The 22,271-nt window shown below is 36.7% G+C and overlaps 2 protein-coding genes across 10 annotated transcripts; one reads left to right on the top strand and one right to left on the bottom strand.

Moving 5' to 3' along the window:
* The first annotated feature begins 423 nt into the window (after positions 1 to 423).
* LOC102618463 (helicase protein MOM1) lies at positions 424 to 15,946 on the top strand. 9 transcript variants are annotated; one of them, XM_052432456.1, is made up of 14 exons: positions 424 to 655; positions 1,348 to 1,968; positions 2,232 to 2,680; positions 4,394 to 4,500; positions 4,649 to 4,898; positions 5,378 to 5,551; positions 8,292 to 9,213; positions 9,386 to 9,549; positions 9,709 to 9,813; positions 10,917 to 12,614; positions 12,989 to 13,154; positions 13,200 to 13,873; positions 13,965 to 14,184; positions 14,947 to 15,946. In XM_052432456.1, the coding sequence occupies exons 2-14, from the start codon at positions 1,356 to 1,358 to the stop codon at positions 15,654 to 15,656; spliced, it is 6,252 nt and encodes a 2,083-aa protein (XP_052288416.1). In that variant the 5' UTR covers positions 424 to 655; positions 1,348 to 1,355; the 3' UTR covers positions 15,657 to 15,946. The 9 variants fall into 9 exon arrangements, with proteins under 9 accessions (XP_052288416.1, XP_052288415.1, XP_006488059.1 ...); XM_052432455.1 differs by having other exon boundaries at positions 12,989 to 13,873; XM_006487996.4 differs by having other exon boundaries at positions 2,232 to 2,613; positions 4,404 to 4,500; positions 4,590 to 4,898; positions 12,989 to 13,873.
* Positions 15,947 to 16,066: 120 nt separating this feature from the next.
* LOC102619342 (phenylalanine ammonia-lyase-like) lies at positions 16,067 to 19,972 on the bottom strand. Its single transcript, XM_006488000.4, has 2 exons — positions 19,332 to 19,972; positions 16,067 to 18,025 (listed from the first exon to the last, which is right to left on the bottom strand). Exons 1-2 carry the CDS (start codon positions 19,724 to 19,726, stop codon positions 16,276 to 16,278), a joined length of 2,145 nt encoding a protein of 714 aa, XP_006488063.1. The 5' UTR covers positions 19,727 to 19,972; the 3' UTR covers positions 16,067 to 16,275.
* Positions 19,973 to 22,271: the final 2,299 nt, after the last annotated feature.

A 22,271-nucleotide genomic window follows, 5' to 3' on the forward strand; every position in this document is an offset into this window, starting at 1 on the left:
TCCACCCAACACCGAAAAGTTTTTTATTATCAATTAAATCATCCCCTAAATGTTATAACAAATTCCAATAAGAGATTTGGTTGAGTTCTTACAAATTCATTGACATTTATTTTTTGAATTTACAAAAATACTCTTTAAACATAAATTACTATTTTGAACTAACAGCTCGCCTATCACAAGATGAAGTAAAGTTATGTTTTGAATGTTTCTATTTCATTTCCTACAAAATGATTATTTTTTCAGCGGCGTCGTTTTAGTACGGAGGAAGCATCACTTTTCATTTTTCGCGCCAACATATCGCGAAGCGTGAATGTCAAAGTGGCAAGTGCCAAACAAGCAAGGACTCATTCGTCATTTGCACCTCTAAGGATAAAACAATAGTTCTAAAAACCACTGTAGCATTTACCGTACTGTAGCAATCACAATTCACACACACGAAGTCCACACCGCCCAACAGTGGAAGCGTGTGAATCACCAAAACAGAACATAACACAAAGGAAAAGTAAAACAAAACATCTCGCGTTGTCCATACTTCACTTATTTTCTCGGAAAATCTCGTGCCACCACGGATTTTCTCGCGAAAATCCAAACCAAAAAGCATCCGTCTCAGCATCACCTGGAAAATTCAGTTGTGCAATTTACATTTTGCATGCAGGTCAGTCTAGTCCTGCTATCGCAAATCCCTTCTTCAAACTAAATTGTTAAAATAAACTCGTTAATTTGTTGTAATTATCGAATTAGGGTTTGATTTAGGGTTCATGTAGTTGTGTTAGTAAATTTGCTTGCCAATGCTGTTGAGTTTGTTTGATTACTTTTGCTAAATTTGTGAGTTAGGGCAATTAATGGTTCTAGCCTTGACATTGCTTTTAGGTTATATCTTTTCAAGTGAATTTTTGAGTTTTGGTTTTTAGTGATTAGTGAGGTCGTTTTTATATTGGACCAAATTTAAGCTATAATATATGTCTATTTTTTATGTATAAATTTTTTATGATCATGGAAATGCATGCTTTTGAGTTGTAATTGAGTGAGCTTGCTTTATTGAGTAACTTATGCTGTTTTAAGGCTTAAATTGTTAGGAATTACACTGCTATCAATAATTTTAACATCCTCAGTTAGTCCATTAAACAAAGTGTCGAAGTGATGCTTTGGGATACTATTTGTGTGCATGTTGCATCTTCTTATTATATTGCAAAGAGGGATTTCATCGGAAAATAGGAGTTGTAGAAATATGTCAAAAAGCTGTTTACTTATTGTTAATTTGGGTTTTGAATTGATGTGTGCTCAGAAAATAAAATTCTTTCAATCGTTTTCTTGTTAAGTTTATGTGGATTTCTAATTTCCTTTCAGCTAAAGGTATGGCAAATGATACTCGATCAGGTCGGAAAATTAAGGACGATGGAAATAGTATTTCAAAAGGGAGGCACACTGGTGGGAATGGAGTGACTAGTTCAAGCACTGAAAGTCCAGATACATCTAATCTAAGGAGGTCATCAAGAGAAACATCGTCATCAATGAAAAATATGATTTCAGAATCGTCATCATCAAAGAAAAACATGACTTCAGAAACCCCACCGTTGAAGACGAATGTGACTCCAAGTCCTTCAAGTATCCGGAAGTCTGAGCGTATTGAGAAGCGAACCTCGACAACTGCTCCAGTTAAGAGAAAATCAGAGAGACTTGAGAAGCAGTCTGAGCCAATCCCTTTGAGAAGGTCTGAAAGGGGTAAGGGGCCCTCCTCATCAAGTTCTTCTGGTTCAAAGAAGTCTGATAAAAGCTTGGTCTCATCAGAACTGAAACAAAAGAAAGAGAAAAAGGAGAAAAGTGTGAAACAGTTGACTATGGAAACCAAAGAGGTTAGCTGTGAAAGTAAGAAACAGGATGCAGATCGAGTCCAGGTGCAAAAAAGGAGAATAAATGCACATTCTTATAGGGCATTGCTCAAGCGAAATAAGAAATATATAGCTAAAGGTAATTGGTAGTCTATATCTTCTTCAATCCCCATAAATGATGCTCATTGCTTTTAAAATCACACTATTTCTTGGGAAAGCTATACCATAAACATAATGGAAGCTGCATTATTATGAGTACTGATATTTTGTGGCTTTGATTAGGAAATGTGCCATTCATTTTTACATTAATGCAGTTTGTAGCTGTGGGAATTTTATCTGTTGCAAAATTATTTGTTGTACTCCTTTGAAGAATCATTTTATACTTTATTGCTCCACTCATAGATCATAACAAGGAGCTGAACAAGATAGAAAAGTCCTCTCAGGAATACAGCAGCAATTGTGAAGATGGCAGCTCTGAGCAAGTCAATGATGTCAGAGGGACAAGCAGTGATGCTGAACAGGCACAGGTGGAGTGCTCTACAGAAGAAAATTTTCTGTCACCTGAGTCATTAGAGTATACAACGGAGAGTAGAACGCTTGATGATGATATTGGTTTGAAAAGGGGTCAAAATGTTATGCATTTGAAAAGAAAAAGAAATGAAGTTGACATGGTTTCTGATTCTTCTGCTGTGGTTGCAAGTAAAGAAACATGTGTCTCTCAGGCTGACGTCAACCCTTTATCACCAGCAAGAAGTACTGGAATATGTGGTGATAAGAAGCAAAGGTATTGGATCATACAATATCTGTTTGGCTTCCGTTCTTTGGAGTTTAGATCTGTAAATGATTTGAAGGTAATCAAGTGATGTTCTACTGCTTTCATTAGCAATGAAAATGAATAATCACTAAGAAGCATAGGTATTGGATCATACAATATCTGTTTAGCTTCATTTCTTAGGAGTCTAGTTCTGTAAATGCTTTGTAGGTAATTAAGTGATGTTCTACTTCTTTATTAACAATGAAAATAAATAGTCACTGATACTTATATATCGTTAAAAATTACAAAATCTAAAGGGCTCCACATTCTTACTATCCTGTGCTGCTCTAATCACGTTTGCAGAGCATGATATATTCTATTTCTGTATTGGAATTTGAAGAAGTTAAGTTTATGTGTCTTCTCTGATGGTTTAGTTCCATCATTATTGCATAGCTGATTTGGAGCTTCAGTATATTGGTTTGATAAAGTCAATTTTTTTTTTTTGTGGGATAATGACATAAAGTCAAATATTGGTAGGGGACAGCTCTAGAAATGAAGTTATAATTTCGACCTAGAAGAACTTTAATGATGAAACAAGATTAACGTTGACTAAGGTAGTTGAGTTTAAGATTCTGTCATGAATAATTAATTTTGACAGGGGATAATAATGGATTGGAGATCTGATAGTTTGTGTTGAAGGGTGGTTAGTGACTGGTATTGGGGTATGCAGTTGTATATTCTTGACTGTAAGGAAACTTAAAACTGTTTCCAGAGATATTATAGAATGTATTTAAGCTTGAAGAAGTAGAATTCTGAGGATCAATGGCTTGAAGAAACCTGCTTGTGGGTGAATTATGTGGGCAGTAATATGGTGATTAAAAAAAATACAGGAAGAAGAGAATGATATATTTAATAGTAGAATAATTTTTTAACCTTTATTTGTCTTTGAGGAGCAGCAGGTCTTGAGAATCTAGGGAATGTCGTTGTTAACTTAGTCCAAAGTCAAAACGATTTGTCATTAATGACTTTCTTACTATTATTATATTCACAAGCCTCGTTTATTTAGGATATTTGACTCCTATTTTTAAAGCTGGAGATGTACTTGAATTCTTGAAACTTCTAGTGGTTGTGGGGTAAGGCTTGTGTCAATGAAAATTGGCAAACTTGATGAGCTAATGGTTACCTATTTTGTCAATAAAATCTACATGTGACTAAATGTATTTTAGCCTACCCTTCGAATTATCAGAGTTCTCTTTCTAATAGATTCAACCGAGTAGCTTAAATCATGGTCCACAAGAATTATTGCTTTATCATCTAGCAATTACACGGGGACCCATTCGTCATGGCCCTTGGCGGTCTTTACAACATTGTGCTTAAAGAGCATGCTCAAAGGATTTGGTCCCCTTCCATAAAAGTTCGAGGGTCTTTACCACACTTTTTAAAGAGCATGCTCGAAGGATTTGGTCTCCTTCCATAAAATTTGCATCTCTTTTGATTTCCAATTTTATTCCTCTTTATTAACTTTATGCTAGCTTCCTTAAGATGCAAACAGTAAATTGTCTCAAAATAAGGAAATGTGGTTTTCACTTGGTGCTCAGTAATGTTTCATTTTGGTGTTCTTTATTGGTTTATTTGTGGCATTGACAGGCATCCTAGACTGTAAATTATAGTTGACTATGAACCTTATTTGTGATGGTAGGTGTATTTTGTTTTTAGGACTATATATACTTTATTTATGAATTATTTGTCTTTTTGTAAGTTTGTAACACTCAGACTCTTGGAAGAGTGATTTATTTATATGACTTACAAGTATTTTGCAGGGCTGACATTGATTCAACAAAGCAGGAAATCTTGTTTTCTCTTCCAACATCAAGAGAAAAATTGGACGGGGAATTATGTGATGCCTCTATTGCTAAGGTTGGTGTGACTGTCTTTTTCTTTCTACTTACAATGTTCTTATGTTCAATTATCTCGTATCTTATTCTTCAGTTTGTTCTTACCTTTAGCAGACAACTGAGTACCATAATATGCCGTCTCTGCATGAATCTCGTGGTGATGTACACAGGAAAGATGACTTAATGGTAGATGCTATTGATAATCTTGGCAGTTTGAAAGAGAAGACGTCAAAATATGTTGCATATGGAGGCAAGTTAGACTCCTCTAGGTTTGTGGAGTATTGGATTCCTGTACAGATATCCAATGTGCAGCTTGAGCAGTATTGTGGTACTTTGCTTTCAAAATCTTTGTCACTGTGCTCACCCTTAAAGAATGATCCTGTTGGGGTCCTCCATGATATTCTTATTTCCGCTCGAAAGGTTGGGTTTATTCGATTGTTTTGCATTAATTACATGATTACATGAAATTTAGATGATACTGCTTTTGAGTGTAGCTTTCATTTGTGGCAGCTGCTGAATATTGAATCTAATTTATTAAACATTTGCTGGTGGTATGATCTTGAGTAGGCCTGGATATGGTCTGTGCGAATTATTTGAATTTGATCTTTGTCTTATTACTACATGTATGGCTCATAATTTGCACCTTTTATCGCACATTCAACTTTAATTCTCATTTACTCATAAATCTTGATAAATAATATTATTTACAGTTTTTAGGATGAATTTAGTTTGAGTTGCAACTTGGTCAAGATATTTAAATGGTCTTAGCCTCTTTTAGGTTCATATGGGTTTGAATTTGTTAAGAGTGTTGATTACTTTATGTTGTTAATGATCACTGGTGGATAATATGATCAAATTTCTTCATGTTGTGTCATGCATATTTTCGTACTCTTTTCCAGTGCTGTGACCATCCATATCTTGTGGATAAATCCTTGCAAAGTTTGCTTGTTAAAGACCTCGAGTTGGCTGAATATTTAGATGTTGGAGTAAAAGCAAGTGGCAAGCTGCAACTTCTTGACACAATGCTCTCAGAGTTGAAAAATCTAGGTTCAAGAGTCATTATACTTTTCCAGGTACATGTTTTCAGACTATTAGTGCCTTATTCGTGAACTTTATCGGAACGTGTTTTCTGGAGCTTCATGAATTCTGCATTAGTTGAATCGATGCTTTATAAAATTGCTGTGTCAATATTGAATACTATTTCTATTTGCTTAGCATGACTATGCTTAGCAATAAAACACGGACAAGGAAGATTTCATTACTAGAATATTATTTGCCCGCTATAGTATGCATCTGATTTGATAGGCTGCTTCCGAAAATGGTTTATTGGCCGTATAACAATTTATTCTTATGTGTTGCATATCATCTAAAGAACCAAAAGGATGCTGCTCATCCGACATCAAGCCAATTGGTAGTTCTCACTTTTCTTCCCCATATCATAGTGAGAAGGGATACCATTTATATATAAGACAACCTTATTTAACGTTTTGATAACTAATATAAATCAAATTGGATCAACTGACAATGAAGCTTTTCTATATGATTTAAAGCATATAAAAAGGAAAAATTACTGGAAAAGCTTGTTGGCTCTAATTATGGACTAATTTTTTTCTTTTTAATCGGAAATGTGATACCGATTAAATTAATAATGTGACTGGTTATAAAGATTGTGAACCAGCAGTCCATGTTGAATGTCCCAAACTGTACAAATTAAAAGCAGTTAAAAATCTTATTGGAAACATAGAAACTTGTATTAAGAAGAAGACATGTACAAAAAGTGAACAAGGAATCCACAAAGACATGTAATTAAAAGAAATTCTTAAACTACAATATCTTCCAATCTCTGAATGAAGTAAAAGAAATATCTGCAAATTGATTTAAAACTGAAGCTGTGAGGAAACAAAGAAATGGAAAATGTCCCAGAAGATCAGCCTGCTTCTTCAAAAAATTTCACTGTCTTCATCCAAATTACTCAGTAATAGCAAATGGATATCTTTTCCGTACAAACAAAGCCTTTCCTTCCCCACCCAAAGCATATTGATTCTCAGCAAATAATGCAACACAAGGACTTGGAATAACCCAAGAAACTAAAGCCTTGCTGACTAATTTGAACCATAAAGATTATGCAGTTTAACAACAACGAAGGAATAATTGGTTTATACTTTCTGAATTTTTCTTGCACATACCACACCATAAAGTGACAAACATGCCTATGGTCAGTGCCTTTGAGCAGTATCACAAGCGTTAACCCTTCCAAGAGAAATGACCAGAAGGAAAAGTTGGGAGGGATTTTGTTATGCAGTACCATGGAAGCTAGTTGGAATTGACGAAAATGGTGTCCACCAGTAGTTATATATCTAGGTTCAATTTTGTTGCTTTGGAAATTTCTTGTTGGATTACACATGCATCGTTAAATGGATGTGAGGCTTGCATAATAAGACCATATTTAATGTTTTTGTTAACATTAACTCTTAATATGGGTGTTTGGTTTGAGATTACTTTTATGTTCTGGCACAGATGTGATCCTGTTTCTCTAATGCATTTAAGGGGGTGTATTTGTAATTTAGTATAGAGTAGTTTAGGAGATTCTAAGATTCCAGGAGCTGTTATAGACTGATAATGACCTATGTACTCTTGATACTTTCCCTAAGTGTTTTCTTCACTTCGAGATTTGGAATGTTTTGATATTATAGTAGTATCAACTATTTATTATTTTACTTATGGGTCCCAAATTTCAAGTTATTAACAAATATCATTATTGTTAAATAGTCATCTATATTTTGAATCAGTAGTTACAACTATTCTGCGAAATTGGGTACTAGTAATTTCTTCCAGTGGGTAGTCTGCTAGTTTGAAAAATTTGCATTTCAAGAAAGCTTTCTAGTCTACAACCAAGGTATGATTGTTTGAGAACGACACTGGAGGTTGATTATTAAAGTTGGTGTATTGGTTCATTGATTGCATAAGGGTTTGAAGAATTTGCTCTGTACATACTCTGTTTATCTGCCTATTTTCTTCTAATTTATTGGTCTTGAAGAACTTTCTTTTCTATGTTTTATTTAAATAGATTCTCATCATCAGAGCAAAAGTTTGCGAGAATGAGATTTTAGGCTATTGTATATCACTTGGCCCAGGATTGTCCCCAGAAGTTGTGGTTTCCCCAACAAATGTGCGATGCATCATCTTGGCGTTGTGCTACTTCTGGGGATGGCATATTCCGAAGGGAATTGACAGTGTGCATGATCAGTAGGTATATGGTAGTCGCTTATAACACTTTTGAGCATGCACCTTCTTAGGGTCAATTGTATACTCTAGTTTGGGACCTTAACTTGATTGGTTGCATTTGGAGAGATTTTAACTGGCAGTTTAAAAAGAAAAAAATAGATAAAAGTAGAAGAAAGAAATAAATTGGTTTTATCTTCGCTTTGAGAGGTTTATTAAAAATAAATAAATTGGTTTTATCCAATCATTTGTATTAGTCTTTGACTACCTGGTAAACATTGACAATTACGTAAATTTTTTAACTGTCTTTAATTCCATTGCAATTGCTTCACAAATCTACGAGAGCACTTTGCCTGAATATGTCCCTCCTCTCGTATCAATTAGTCTTTTGTTTTGTTTTGTACTGTTGTCTTTTTTTCTCGTTTTATTTTTTACAGAGTACCCAAACTGCATGGATAGTCTCTCTATCAGGCTACATGTGCCTGTTTGCATGTGTGTGTTTGCTCTTGCATTGTGCATTTTTCTTTATTCAGTTGTTCTTGTTTTGACATTCTTAGTTCTCTTGTTCTTATTTCGACATTATGTTGACAGTCTATTGGTGGTGGATCTCTTGGAGATATATTGGATGACTTTGTACGTCAAAGATTTGGTTCAGATTCTTATGAACGTGTGGATGGGAATGTTTTAGATTCAAAAAAGAAAGCTGCTCTGCAGAATTTTAATAATGGGAGCGGAAGATTTGTGTTTCTATTAGAAACCCGTGCTTGTCGTCCCAGCATCAAACTGTCTTCGGTTCATGCTGTTATTATATTTCATAGTGACTGGAGTCCGGTGAATGACCTGCGAGCCCTGCAAAGGATAACTCTTGATCCACAGCTTGAACAGATAAAAGTATTTCGTTTATATTCATTCTGTACTGTGGAAGAAAAAGTTCTGATCCTGGCAAAGCAAGATAAGACTCCTGATGGCTATGCACAGAACATGAGGCCAAGTACTAGTCATGTGCTGCTTATGTGGGGAGCATCCTACTTATTCAATAAATTGGATGAATTTCATAGTGGCAAAATTCCAGCCTCTAGTTCAAGCAACGTTTTTGAGCAAACACTTCTAAACGATGTGGTGCAGGAGTTCTCAACCATACTTACCCAGAATGGTGAAGATAATGATACAAGAAAATTCAATATAATTTTGAAAGTCAAACAAAGTCAGGGAACTTACAGTACTTCTTTTCCTTTGTTTGGTGAGTCAAAAGTTGAAGGGATGGACGAAGAGCGTCCGCATATATTTTGGACAAATTTGTTGGAGGGAAAACATCCATGCTGGAAATATTATTCTGGTTCATCTCAAGGAAGCCGGAAAAGGGTTCAATATTTTGATGATTTACAGAAGAAACCAGAGTTAGAGATTGATGAAGTTGCAAATAAGCAGAGGAGAGTGGCTAGCAATTGTGTTAATCAGTCCTCTCTCAAACCTGGACTAGAAGAAGGAAAGACTGTTTCGAGGGATAAGGAAGGTAAATGCACAATACCACCTCCATTTCATCTTATGAGAACACCAGCACAAACCGTCCCCAACAACATCCCCATCCCCCCCACCCCAACCCCCCTCTCTCATTCTATTGAATCTCTTGTTTTCTTGAAGCTCCCTAATTCATCTCTCTGAAAACTATTCTCTTATATCTTCAGGAACTTCTGTGGATAGTAGTACAATTCACTGGACGTGTGCTTCTTCCTCAACGTTGGTCAATAATTTCCCGGAAACTTCCAGAGAATTGAGTTATTTGCAGAAGAGTCTTCATCTTCTTTTGAAGCCAGAGATGGCAAAACTTTGTGAAGTTCTAAAACTCAGAGTATGCATCCTGTCGCCATTTTAATGAAATTAATTTTTGGATCTGTCTTTTCCAAAATCTGAGGCTTCTTTTCCACTTTTCTCTTTATTTTCTTTGTTAATCTCTTTCGTCAAGATCTTGCTTCCCAATGATAGGTTTGATGTGTTATTTTCTTTGCAGGAGGATGTTAAGGATACGGTTGGGAAGTTTCTTGAATATCTGATGATCAATCACCGTGTTGATAGAGAGCCCCCTTCAATGTTGCAGGCTTTTGAGATATCTCTGGTGTGAAACTTATTCCTTTCAGCATGTCCCACTTTTTCTTTGTCGTCTTGTTTCTGATGGTACTTCTGCATAAATTATAAATAGTTGGCTATTACTTGTGTTTGGATGAAGAATTAAATCATGCTTAGATGTATGACTTTTCTTACTATTCAAATGGAAATTGTTTCTTTAGTATGCTTTTTCAGAAGTGGGACAATTGTCTTGATAATCCCGGTCTAACATTGTCTTATAGTTTCTGTGGACTTCCCTCCATTTTAAAAGGGAATAGATATTCTCCATTTTACTGCATCATGCTTATTCTGTGGATGGAATTTTTAACACTCCCCTTAAGCTGAACCATAAATGTCATTTGATTTAGCTTGTCATATAGATAATAAGCAAATGTTGTTCAGGCCTCTTACTGCGTTGGGCTATGCCAAAAGCAAGTGAAACCCCATCACTGCTCTTTTTACGCCCCTATGTCAGCACAAGTGGTCTCTTTTTACAGTGTAGGTCACTCAACAAATTTTTATCAAGCTTTTTCTGCTTAGATTAAGTTTAATTTCCTAATATTTAGTCTTGAGGAAAGTTGGATTACTTGCTATGCATTTAGGAGAAAATGGGTAGCGATTTGGTGAACCCAATATATTTTTCACAAGCTTGAGATTCTGGTTGTTGATCTCGTGGACTTGGACAAGGAAGAAACCTTTTATTAATTCTTGACAAACATTGCCTCTTGGATACGTGCCATGTGCATCAAGTTCTGTCAGTTTTTTGTTCATGGGGAGTGAGAAATGGAGTTATATAGTAAATGAGAACCTGATTGCACCCAAAAGTTCACCATAATGTAGGATCGTCACCTGGAAAAATACTTGCAGGTCCTCGTTATATATTTATTATGCCCAGATTTTAAGTGCTGATCTTGAATCCAGCAAGTCATTTCTCGCTCCTCTCTGTTTACACCATTTTCTTGTCATTTGCTAGCTTTTGTATGCACATGTGGACAATGGGTTCTCGGCATCTCTGATTAAGCATATTGATCTTGTCTGAACATTTTATTTATGCATATTACTCATGTGGCATGTCTAATAGCATGCTTTATTGCTGTGTGGTACAAATTTCAGTGTTGGACTGCAGCTTCTTTGCGGAAACAGAAAATTGATCATAAAGAGTCACTTGAGCTTGCAAAGAAGCATTTGCATTTTAGCTGCAAGAAAGGAGAGGCAGATTATGTTTATTCTTTGTTACAATGTCTGAAGGAAGTGTTTGAATTGTCCATGAAAGATGTTAGCAAGTATCAGTCAAATGCTAGACTGTCTCAGTCAGAAATAGTTTCTCATCGACAGGAACTTTTCAAGGTGGCCCAGAAAGATTTTTCAAGAAGTATTAGAGGAATCCAGAAGAAATGTCAAAAGCAGATGGCGAAACTTCGCCATAAGCAGCTGGAAGAGAAAAAAGACATTGATAAAAGGTATGAGGAACAAAAGGCACAACTGGAGACTAAGAAAAGAACGGAGGCAGCTGTTATTCGTTATCATTGTAATGGTAAAATGCAAATGGATAAGCTAAAGGTATTGGAAAATGAATATGCAGAGAAATTTAAAGAACTTGAACGTGACAGAGATGTGCGACTTGAAAATCTTGAGGCATTGCATGTGGCTTCCATGAAGAAGCTGAGTGACAAACAGACTAGTTGGGTGGAACAAGTGAAATCCTGGTTACAAATTCAGTTATCAAATAAGCCATCATCCAATGAATATGGACATAGTGTGGAATGCTTGCAGGCTGTTGAACAACATAATGCTCATGAGAATCTGGAGAATAATGCCTCTAATTCTATTCACATTTCTGCAGGGCAGAATCACGACAAACTTATTAACATTATTACACCGGTCAGCGGGGAGGGAGGGTTGGAGTCACCTGTAATTCAAGAAACTGTAGCTGGTCCACTTAGGCTCAATAACGGAGGTGATAAATTGGATACCATAGCTTCTGCAGAAGCATCAATTGCTGGATTAAAGGAACGTATAGAAGATAGCAATTCAGGTGACAATCAAGAAAACAATGAGCCTTTGAATCCTTGTTCCAGAGAACAGATTCTTGATGGAGCCACGTTAAGCATGCCAGATGGACATATTCAATTGGGAGTTACTGAAACTATTAGTTCTAGTGATGGTGCTGGGAATTGCCTTCTGCCTGTGCATTCTTCTGGTGGAAAAATTTGTGATGAGGCTAGATTGAGTCCCGAGGCGCAGGTTCCTGGGGAAGTAGCCGAGACAGTAAGTTCCAATGATGATCTTGAGAATGTTGTTCCTGTGAATGCACCAATATCTAAAGACCAAATTCCTGATGGAGCCACAACAAGCATGCCTGATGGAGAGGTTTTATTGAGGGTCCCTGAGGCTGCTAGTTCCAGTAACTGTACAGAGAATTTTATGGATTCTCCTCCAGGGGAAGAACAGATTGCTACCGTAGCCATATCAGCCGTGCCTAATGAAGAAGCTCCTTTGAGAGTGCCTAAGAATGTCAATTCCAGTCACGGTCTAGAAAATGCCATCTCTCTCAATCCTTTATCTAAAGAACAAATTCCTGATGGAGCCACATCATGTATTCCTAGTGCAGAGGTTCTATTGAAGGTTCCTGAAAGTTCTCCTGGTGAAATAGTGGAGAGTGGTAATATTAATGGAGATAAAAATGAAGCATTTGCTACGACCTCTGAAAATTTCAATCATAATTTGCCTCTGCATGAACGGTCTCTCACAAACCCACTTCCAGTTCTGACTCAGAATATCATTGAGGAAAGGCCAGTGCCATCAAATCAGGTATAGTACTCACATATTATATCTATACTCCACAGGATTAACCAACATACTATATCTATGGGGATTATTGTTGGTTATTGTAAGTAGCTGCTGGGGACATTTTCTGGGCTATATTGTTTATGTTCTTTTTTCTAGTATGAGGAACTAGGCTTTTGGTTATTTTGAATGTCCAAAAGAATTGTTCACAAACTTGTTTTGGGGCATATATATAACAAAATTGTTGGTTTGATGCCTTCTACATTTTTAAGGTTGTCTCTTCATTTGTTGAGGTATTGTTTCACTCTTCTTCTTTTTTCCCAGCTGAGATAGTCTTAAATGAGCAGCAATGTTCGTCTATGCAGTATTTTTAATTTAACGATTCCTCTCCTGGGCAGGCTCTCCAAGACGTATGTTCTGAACTCACCGCATCAACTGGAGTGCAAGATGGAGATGCAACAGCTAATGATATACAGATTGCTTTGCAAGTTGATCCTCCTCTATCTAATCCTGTTGATGCTGTAGCATCAGATGATTCTAGTCACAGAGCAGCAGGCACAGGACCTGTAGCTTGTGCGGATGCGGAACCTATAGTCAGTAGGGTAGGACATCAGCCAAGCAGTGAAAATTGTTTCACCAATCAATTTCCTCAGTTAGAAAACCGAGTTCAGATCTCTAATCAAGCTCTTTCAAAGCAGCTTGTAACAAGTTCTGCAGTCAATCCTTCCACTGATGTGCAGGCCCTCCAAGGTGTATGTTTTGAACCCATCGCATCAACTGGAGTGCAAGATGGAGAAGCAACAGCTAGTGAAATAGAGACTGCTTTGCAGGTTGAACCTCCTCTACCTCACCCGGTTGATGTTGCAGCATCAAGTCAATCTATTCACGGAGCAGTAGGCATAGAACCTGTAGTTAGTGGGACCAGGGAAGTCAGTGGAGTAGGACATCAGCCAGGCAGTCAAAACTGTTTCGTGAATCAGTTTGCTCCATCTCCAATAGCATTGGTAGAAAGCCAAGTTGAGCACTCTAATCAAGCTCTTTCAGAGATTGTAACAAGTTCTGCACTCAATCCTGCCACTGATGCTTCTGCTGATGGGTTGAGAGCAAATTTTGTGGACACCGGGACAGCGGCAATGATTTCTGGCTACAATAATCGTGCAGTACAAAATTCAGCCCCAGTGGCATCTCGGTTGCCCCCTCACATGATTTCGGACCCTCTACAGAATGAATTAGAAAGATTACACAAATCTGCGGATGAAGCCATTAGGAGCCATGAAGAAAATGTTAGTTTACTCTTTACTTAATTGCTTCTTCGGTAAAAAATGTAGGGCCTTGTTTGTGCTTCTGTTAATGGTTGTCTTGTCTTTTGAACAGAAGCTTAAGCTGAGATCTGATTGTGACCGGGAGATTGAGCAAGTTCGTAGGAAGTATGAGATAAAGCTTCAGGAGATGGAGTCGGAATTTATGCTCAGAAAACAGGAGCTGGATGCAAATGAAAGTAAAGTTCTGATGAATAAGATTGTGGCAGCCGCTTTTAGGTCTAAGTGGATGGATATGAAAGATATGAAAGCATCCAGTGCAGGGATGCAACAAGGTTTGCAACTCATTTCATTGCCATTACTTTTTTCATGAAAATATAAAGATTTTATATAGAACTTCTGAAATATCTACTTACAGACAGTCTCTCTTTGAATATGGGGTATTGTATCTTGGAGTGAAACTCAGCCTACTAATGTTGATAATTGGGTTTATTTTTGGGCAAAACAAAGTTGACACAGTACCAAAAGGCAAGGCAAAACTCATTTGTATGGGCTGCTAGCCAGAATAGATGGCCATCCCTCACTAGACTGCAATTGTTAACTTTTTGTACGTTTCCTGATTTTGTGTGAAGTAAATATGCATGATATGACTAATGGGCCTTTGGTCCAATGGGAGAAACTTTGCACTTACAATGTTGAGTGCAAGGGTTCGAGCCTCCATAAGAGTTTTATGGAGGTTAGTTTCAGTACTCCCTCAGTTATCAGCTAATTGAGTGGAGATAGTCTCTTCCTTATGAAATGTGAGTGGAGTAGGTTTAAAGTATCTGGACAAGTGTTTCAAGTGGGTCAATGTATGGCGGTAGTCCCAGTTATATAGTATGATTGTAAAAATTAATTGTAATGTTTAATGAAATATCAGTAACAATCTATGTATAATAGAATTCAAAAAAAAAATATGCATGATATGGTGATCTATTCAAATATGCATGCCATGGATGCATGTTTACCAACCCAGTGGATGTGTCTCGAGTTCACCTGCATGGTTTTTTTGAATGGCTTTCATCACCAGTAAGCTCTATGCATTACTTTCTTGGCAGAGGTTTCTTCTAGCACCATTCATCAGCAGCTGGCATTCATGCTATCATGGCAAACTATGCAAAGACCTCCTGTTTTGGCAGGTTCATCTGGCCCACCTGCCACTTCTGTGCAGACTACTTCCGCTCCTGCAGCCATACCAATTACATCTCCTGCAGCAAGTCAACATACTGCAGTTCCCCATGCCTCGGCACTTTTCCCAGGCATTCCTTCAAGACCACCCCATGTTAGCTCCAGAGTCTCTCCTACGATAAATCACCAAGTCAGCAGAGGAATTCGTGCTCCTGCTCCACATTTACAACCATTTAGACCATCAACATCCCTTGCTTCAACCAGTCTTCCTTCTTCTGTTTTGCCAACTCTACCCAGTAATGCCCGTCCAACCTCTATCCCACTTCTCCAGCGACCTCTTCTATCACCATTGGCAACATGCAATACTAGTCTTTACAACAGGGCACCGGGGCCTGAAACTTCTGGAGTTGTGCCATCTGTTCCCAATCCTTCTCTGTCAGCCATGGATTTGCTTATGGATTTTGTTGACAATAGAAGTGGGGCAAGTCAAATTCTGCCCAGCAGTTTGCCCTCAGTATCAGAATTCAGTTCATCAAGTGTTCCAATTGTCCGACCTGAATCTAACATGCAGAGTTCGCAGGCTAACCCCGGGCAGATGAGTGAACCTGTAGACATTGTTTGTTTGTCAGATGATGACTGACCATTTGTAAGCTACACATTTTGCATTCGTTTAACTTAGCTCCACGTCGAAGAACTTTGACTGACCGTTAGTAAGCTATACATTTTGCGTTTGCTAGCTTAGCTTCACCACCATGAAGAACTTTGAGCTCAGCATTCTTCAGAGGGTTTTCAAGATGGCCTGGGGTTTGAAACTGTATTGTCCGATCTTTTCTGCTAGAGAATTTTGTTGCTGTATATACCTGGATACTTGTAATTTTTATTATAAGTAAAAAGGAAAAAAAAAGTTTTCAATTACCATTATTTTCATCATTTGATTGAATCTTTCGAGTATGTTTAATTTGAGTTGAGGATATATTTACCCCTAATAATTTATTTTATAAAAAGGAGACGGCCAAAGAAATGTAACTGAGAAGTGGCTTAATTTTGCGATTGATTATCAAAGGCCCATCTTATTATTGAGTTGCAACTGTACATAAATTTCACCAAAATTACAGACTTTAAGCAGGGGGAAAAATAGAATTAAGAACACAAAGTAAAAGCATAGAGACAGAATCATCCTCACAGTAGAAGAATTATATTTGTTAACCTTCCAAGTGACATTAAAATATATATATATAAAAAAGGCATAAAAGAAAGCATTAACAAATTGGAAGAGGACTCCCATCCCATTCTTTAAGACATTCAAGCAGTGGATCAATTATTTTTCCCTGACAAATCGCTGTAAACACCTTATCACATTCCTCGCCTGGTGATATCGCCTTCTCTCCTGTCAGATACCGAGCCCCCAACTCTTCCCTTACAAACCTATACAATGGGTAGGACCTGCACTCCTTAATCCTGTTTGGTATTTCCAAATTACCACTCTCAAAAGCACTTCTAGCACTCTCAACTTCTTTCGGCAAAAGGGTCTTCAACTCCTCCTCGAAAGCACCTATCTTTAAGAAGATTGAAGCATTTGCATTCTTCAAATCTTCATTGTTTGTCAATGCATGATCAACAAGGACTTGTCTCAGTTTCTGCATCAACGGGTAAGTTGCGCTGCAGGGATCATCAGCGTATGAAAAAACGTACTCGCGATCAACTACTTTCAGCAAATCTTTCTCGCAGAATCTTGAAGGATGGAGCTCCCCATTGACCCCCATCGTCAGGACTTTCTTAACTACTTGGCTGATTGTGTTCTTAACTGTGCTCTTCAGATTCTCCTCCAAGTGCCTCAAGTCTATAGCTTGGCAGAGTGCAATCAAGTAAGTTGAGGACATGAGCTTCAAGATATCAACAGCTTCAGCTGTTTTTCTGGCAGAGATCAGCCCTAAAGAGTTCACATCTTGGTTGTGTTGCTCAGCACTTTGGACGTGATTAGTCACAGGATTGGCTAGAAACTGGAGCTCGGAACAATACGCAGCCATTGCTATTTCGGCACCTTTGAACCCATAATCCAAGCTTGGATTCCTACCACCAGACAGATTTGAAGGCAACCCATTACTGTAAAAATCATTAACCAGCTCAGAAAATTGAGCAAACATGAGTTTCCCAATCGAAGCAATTGCCAATCTTGAATTATCCATAGAGACACCAATTGGGGTGCCCTGGAAATTGCCACCGTGTAATGCCTTGTTCCTTGAAACATCAATCAACGGATTATCATTCACAGAGTTAATCTCCCTCTCAATAGACTTTGTCGATGCTCGAATCACTTCAGCTTGAGGGCCTAACCATTGTGGTGAAGTTCGAAGAGCATACCGATCTTGCTTAGGCTTCTGTAAAGGGTCAATTTCATGCAATTTTTGTGCTGCCTTAACATAAGAGCTACCATCCAAGATATGTTCCATTATAGCTGCAGCTTCAATTTGTCCAGGGTGATGCTTCAGCTTGTGAGTCAAATGATCCGTAAACTCAGGCTTTCCTAGCATAGCTTCCGCAAAAATTGCTGATAAAACTTCGGACAAAACAGTTAAAATATTAGCCTCAAAAAGAACAATAGAAGCCAAGCCAGCACCCACTCCTGTTCCGTTAACTAACGCAAGTCCCTCTTTAGGCTGCAACTCGAAGAAACCTCCATCAATTCCAGCCTGGCTAAAAGCCTCAGCAGCATTCAACGACTCCCCATTTGGCCCAACAGCTACAGAATTCAGACGGCCGGTTAGCAGCCCGGCGATGTACGAAAAGGGGATTAAATCGCCGGAGGCAGTGATGGAGGCACGCAGAGGCAAGCATGGAGTAATGTTGCGATTGAGAAACTTTGTTATAGCTTCAAGAATCTCAAATCTAATGCCTGAGTAGCCCTGGAGAAGTGTATTGATCCTCACCAGCATTGCAGCTCTTGTTGCTGTGTGGGGCAACATTTGACAGGATTCTGTCCCTTTGCCAAAGATCCCAGCATTCAAAAACCTGTCGTGACAGGAAACAAGAATATTTATTGTGGTCTCACATAGCTTGCTTGATCGCGACTAATTATTTGCATCATGACAAAATGTGCACAAAACAAGATCATCAATTTTGCTGCTACCACATAACTTCAGCACATGTTGTGTGTCTGAACAAACAAAACGACAATAAAAGTTTGCCGGCCGTTGTCCGGGAAACTGTACAAGTTTGTGAAGGACAGAAAAAGGGGCCATACTGATAATTGATAAATAAATTTTATTTTTGTGGGACGTCTTACTCTTAGCACAAAACTGAGAGAATATCGTGCTACCAAATGAGAGTGAGACACATCTGGAATTATATCTAGATAGTGAAAATTTTTAATTTTTGTGTATGCTGAAGGAGAAAATAATATTTTGACAACATGCATAATGTAATAAGACGGTCAATCTAAATTTTTCTAATAAGACACATGATGCATGTAGCCACGTTAACGACTTTTCGTGGAGAAAATATTTAGAATTTTGTTTTGTTTTTCTATTAACTGAGCAATTTCCCATCCCTTCTCTAATATCAATTTCTACCTTAAAAAAAATTGAATAAATATATAAATGAATAGATCATGAATCGAGGGACCAAAAACTAGAAGTTCCTACTAAATTTTAAGCAAATCTATGTATCAATATTCATTTATTATTCACATGACATAATTATATATGTCAGTAACTTTTGTTTAAAAAAAAAAAAACAATACACTAAGAGTTCTCAGATAATTTGCAATAAAATATATTTAAAAAAAAACTCCCCATGATTCATTTGGAACTTCTTTCTTTCATTTGTGAAAGGCCTTTCCACGTAGCACAACTATTTCTTATTAGGGTAAAATTATGTTGCAATCAGTTATTGGATCTATAGTTATACAGTTGTATTAATAAGATTTAATGGCTGAAAACAACAGTGGTACCGTAGCACTATTGCAACATAGTTAGACCCTTCTTATTATCATATTATTTTGTTTTGAACCATTTAATTAATTTTGTGGGACCCAAATCAAGATAAAAAAAAACTTCAAAAAAAAAAAACATATAAACAAATGAGAGTGACAGAAGAGAATAGCTCCAATGCTCCATGAATTTATATAAGCTACGGACATGTCACACATCATCACATACTAATCCTAAATCTACAATAAATAAAAAAACAAAAAAGAAAACTCAATAAGTGTAGGCCTGAAACTCAGTAAAATAATCATAAACTTAATTATCATTTGATATTCACTAATCTTCCTCAATTAAGTATATAATACTTAAAAAGGCTTTTAAAATTTTACCTAATGAGCTCCTTTTGCAAGGCAGCTCCCTGTTTGGTCCTCCTATGAGAAGTTGCACCAAAACCAGTCGTGATACCATAGCTATCTGTCCCTTTGTTCATGCTCTCCATAACCCAATCACTGCTAGCCTTGACGCCAGCCCTGGCCTCCTCGTTAAGCTCCACCGTGACCCCGCCATCACGGCTAGCCACCGCCGCCACCTGAGCTATCGTCAGGGTCTCGCCGCCTAGCCTCACCACCTGCTTCCGGTACTCGCTAACCATCCTCTTCACTTCATCCAAATGGCTCCCCTTCAACGACTCCGAAGCTGATACCCAATTCAATGGATCAATGTTAGTGCACAATTTTCCCGAGGGAATATTGCCTCCACTTTGATTCTCATGCGATGCCTCCATAGTTTAGATGTTACCAAGGAATGAATATTTCCTTTAACGGGTCCAAAACGATATGTGTAGCACCAAAAAAGATAATTATTTCAAAAGCCTTGAAACAATAAAGAGAGAGCGCACAGAAACCAAACGGACATTTGTAAGTTCCGCGGCTGTTTGGTTTCTAGGAAAGAAAAGGGGAAATTTTTTTTTGTAAGCTAAGCTAAGCGAATAAAAATAAAATCATGGGGGTTGGTTCACCAGCTTAAGAAAGATTTGTTTAAATAGAGGAGAAAGGTTGAGGGGTTACGTATATCAGAAAGTGTTGGGTGGGAAGCTAGGGGTGTTAGTTGGAATAGAACGGTGGCCGTTGGATCTTCATGGATATCCTACGGTTGTGATGATGACACGTGGACGTGGCAATGAGAGATGCATGATGGGTGTTTTAACCCGTCGATGTTGGAGGAGGATGGAGGTTGTTGGGGTGTCTGGTGCACGCTCACAGGCGGGTTAATGTCTGTCTATCTATGTAGTCTCATCATTTTCTGGGGCCAGAATTTTGTGGAAAATTACTTTATACTCCCCGGAATAGCCCTGTAATAACTTTATGGCCCACAGATTTAATTTTTCTGACATTTTGTTAATTTAATAAATTTTGCTGACATTTATTCAATTTTAATAAAATTCTGTTGTGGAAATTTTCAGTGGAGCACAAGTTGTCTCGTTAAAATGCTAAACAAGTTCAAATAATTGTGTTCTTCCAATGGAATCTAGCCTATTATTTCAGATTGAGTCATTATATTTGATAAGTGCATATTTTCTCTATATTTTACTATTAATTTCTCAAATTTTTTCTTGTTTTGGTTTTAAATCTCTAATTATTTTAGTTAATTTTTAATTTAGTTATTTTATTAAATTATATATTATTATGTTAATTTTTGTCTTAAATTTTTTATTATTATTATAGATTTTATTCTTAATTTATAGTTGCTGGTTAATTATATTATTTTATTTGATAGGAAATTAATTGAAGGTTATGGATAAAAAGGGCATAAAAAAATTTAATTTAGGAAGCAATCAAGATTAAATTGGAAACCAATTGAAAGATAAGGGGAATAAAGTCAAGAAGCCGTGGCAAGCCAGCATTCGGTGGACATGCATTAGCAAATAAAGAATTGGAATTGGCAATTGCACATGCATGACTTTATATGACATGGAAGGCAAATTGAAGAAAAAGGAAATTGTCATATTTAATCGAGCACGCACGTGAGGAACAATGGCAATTAATGGCTTTGATTTGAAATCAAAGTGGATGGCATGTGGAAGGCATTGATTTTCTTGTTGATCATGGATTTGGAGGAGGTAAAGGGTACCAAAATAAGTCCTCACCAACAATTATAGAAGCCAACCTCTAGCTTATGAAGAAACACACAACTGGCAGCCAATAGGAGAATTGGAGATTACAACCGCAGGAAAAGAAGAAAAAATAAAAGTAGAGTAAGTCTTTTAAATTAATTTCGATGATTAGTTTTATCAAATCTTTTATTCCTAATTCAATTGTATTAGGCTATATTTTGATCAGGATTATCTGCTGATCTGATCTTCATTTGAACAAATTTTGTTAATATGATTGGTGGTTAATAAATTAAAAAGAAAAAGTAGTTAAATCATAACCATCCACTAACATTAAAACACAAGTTATACAAGATCTGTAAAAGATTAGGAGTGCTCAGATCAAGAGAGGATCTCGATCCGCTAGATTTTCTATTAGTTGAGGGTGAATTCAAAACCCTAAATATGTTATATAATTAATATTCAATTTTTATCATTCAATTTATTTAATTGAGATTATTTATGTTCTTCTATAATTAATGTTTATGATTTTATTCTTATTTTATTTGAGTGGGCAATTAGATAGGATTTGAATAAATTCTGCTGTTAGGTTAAAATTCTTGATCCGTAATTGTCTTAATATTTTAATCATTAGTAACATGTTGGAATCAATTATTTCATTTGGAGAACATAACCAAGGTAAAATAATCCGAGCTTGTGTATTTATTGCCTAGATCAACCTAATATCATTTTCTACTTAATGCTCCAATTATCTTAAATTTAAAGAGTTCGTTTTGAATTATTTAATGTTTAGAGACTAGGTGAAGAACTTGTTTTGTTTAATGATACAGTAAAAAAAGATTAAGACTAATAGAACTTATTGTTGTCTACGGTTGATAGTTTCAATAGAAATTGACGATAGATGTACATGTTTGGTGGTGGCGAATGATCCTCTAACTAAAGTTTTCATCATTATTATTTCTTTCTCCTTTAATCAAAATTTTTATTAAATTATGGTTTTCGTAGTTCTAATTTATTTATTTCTTACTATTTAGTTGAAAATTCATAAACCCCTTTTTTTTTATTTTTAGTTGGCATTTTCTTTAGTTAGATTAATTTATATTATTATTACTACTATTTTTTTATTTTAAGTCTTGCTTTAGAGTTGATAATAAATATAATTAGCATAGTTTTTGTGGAATCAATCCTTACTCACTATGTATTAATTGTTTATATTATT

Source organism: Citrus sinensis, chromosome 8, assembly GCF_022201045.2.
Source record: "Citrus sinensis cultivar Valencia sweet orange chromosome 8, DVS_A1.0, whole genome shotgun sequence".
In the NCBI taxonomy this organism is placed as follows: domain Eukaryota; kingdom Viridiplantae; phylum Streptophyta; class Magnoliopsida; order Sapindales; family Rutaceae; genus Citrus; species Citrus sinensis.

Excerpts from the sequence above, each read along its gene's own strand:
- LOC102618463 (XM_052432455.1), top strand. The coding sequence starts at position 1,356 with ATGGCAAATGATACTCGATCAGGTCGGAAAATTAAGGACGATGGAAAT. Across the intron at positions 9,550-9,708 it reads GTGAAGTTCTAAAACTCAGA|GAGGATGTTAAGGATACGGT; the intron begins GTATGCATCCTG and ends TTTTCTTTGCAG. Across the intron at positions 13,874-13,964 it reads TTAGGAGCCATGAAGAAAAT|AAGCTTAAGCTGAGATCTGA; the intron begins GTTAGTTTACTC and ends TCTTTTGAACAG.
- LOC102619342 (XM_006488000.4), bottom strand. The coding sequence starts at position 19,726 with ATGGAGGCATCGCATGAGAATCAAAGTGGAGGCAATATTCCCTCGGGA. Across the intron at positions 18,026-19,331 it reads TTGCAAAAGGAGCTCATTAG|GTTTTTGAATGCTGGGATCT; the intron begins GTAAAATTTTAA and ends CTGTCACGACAG.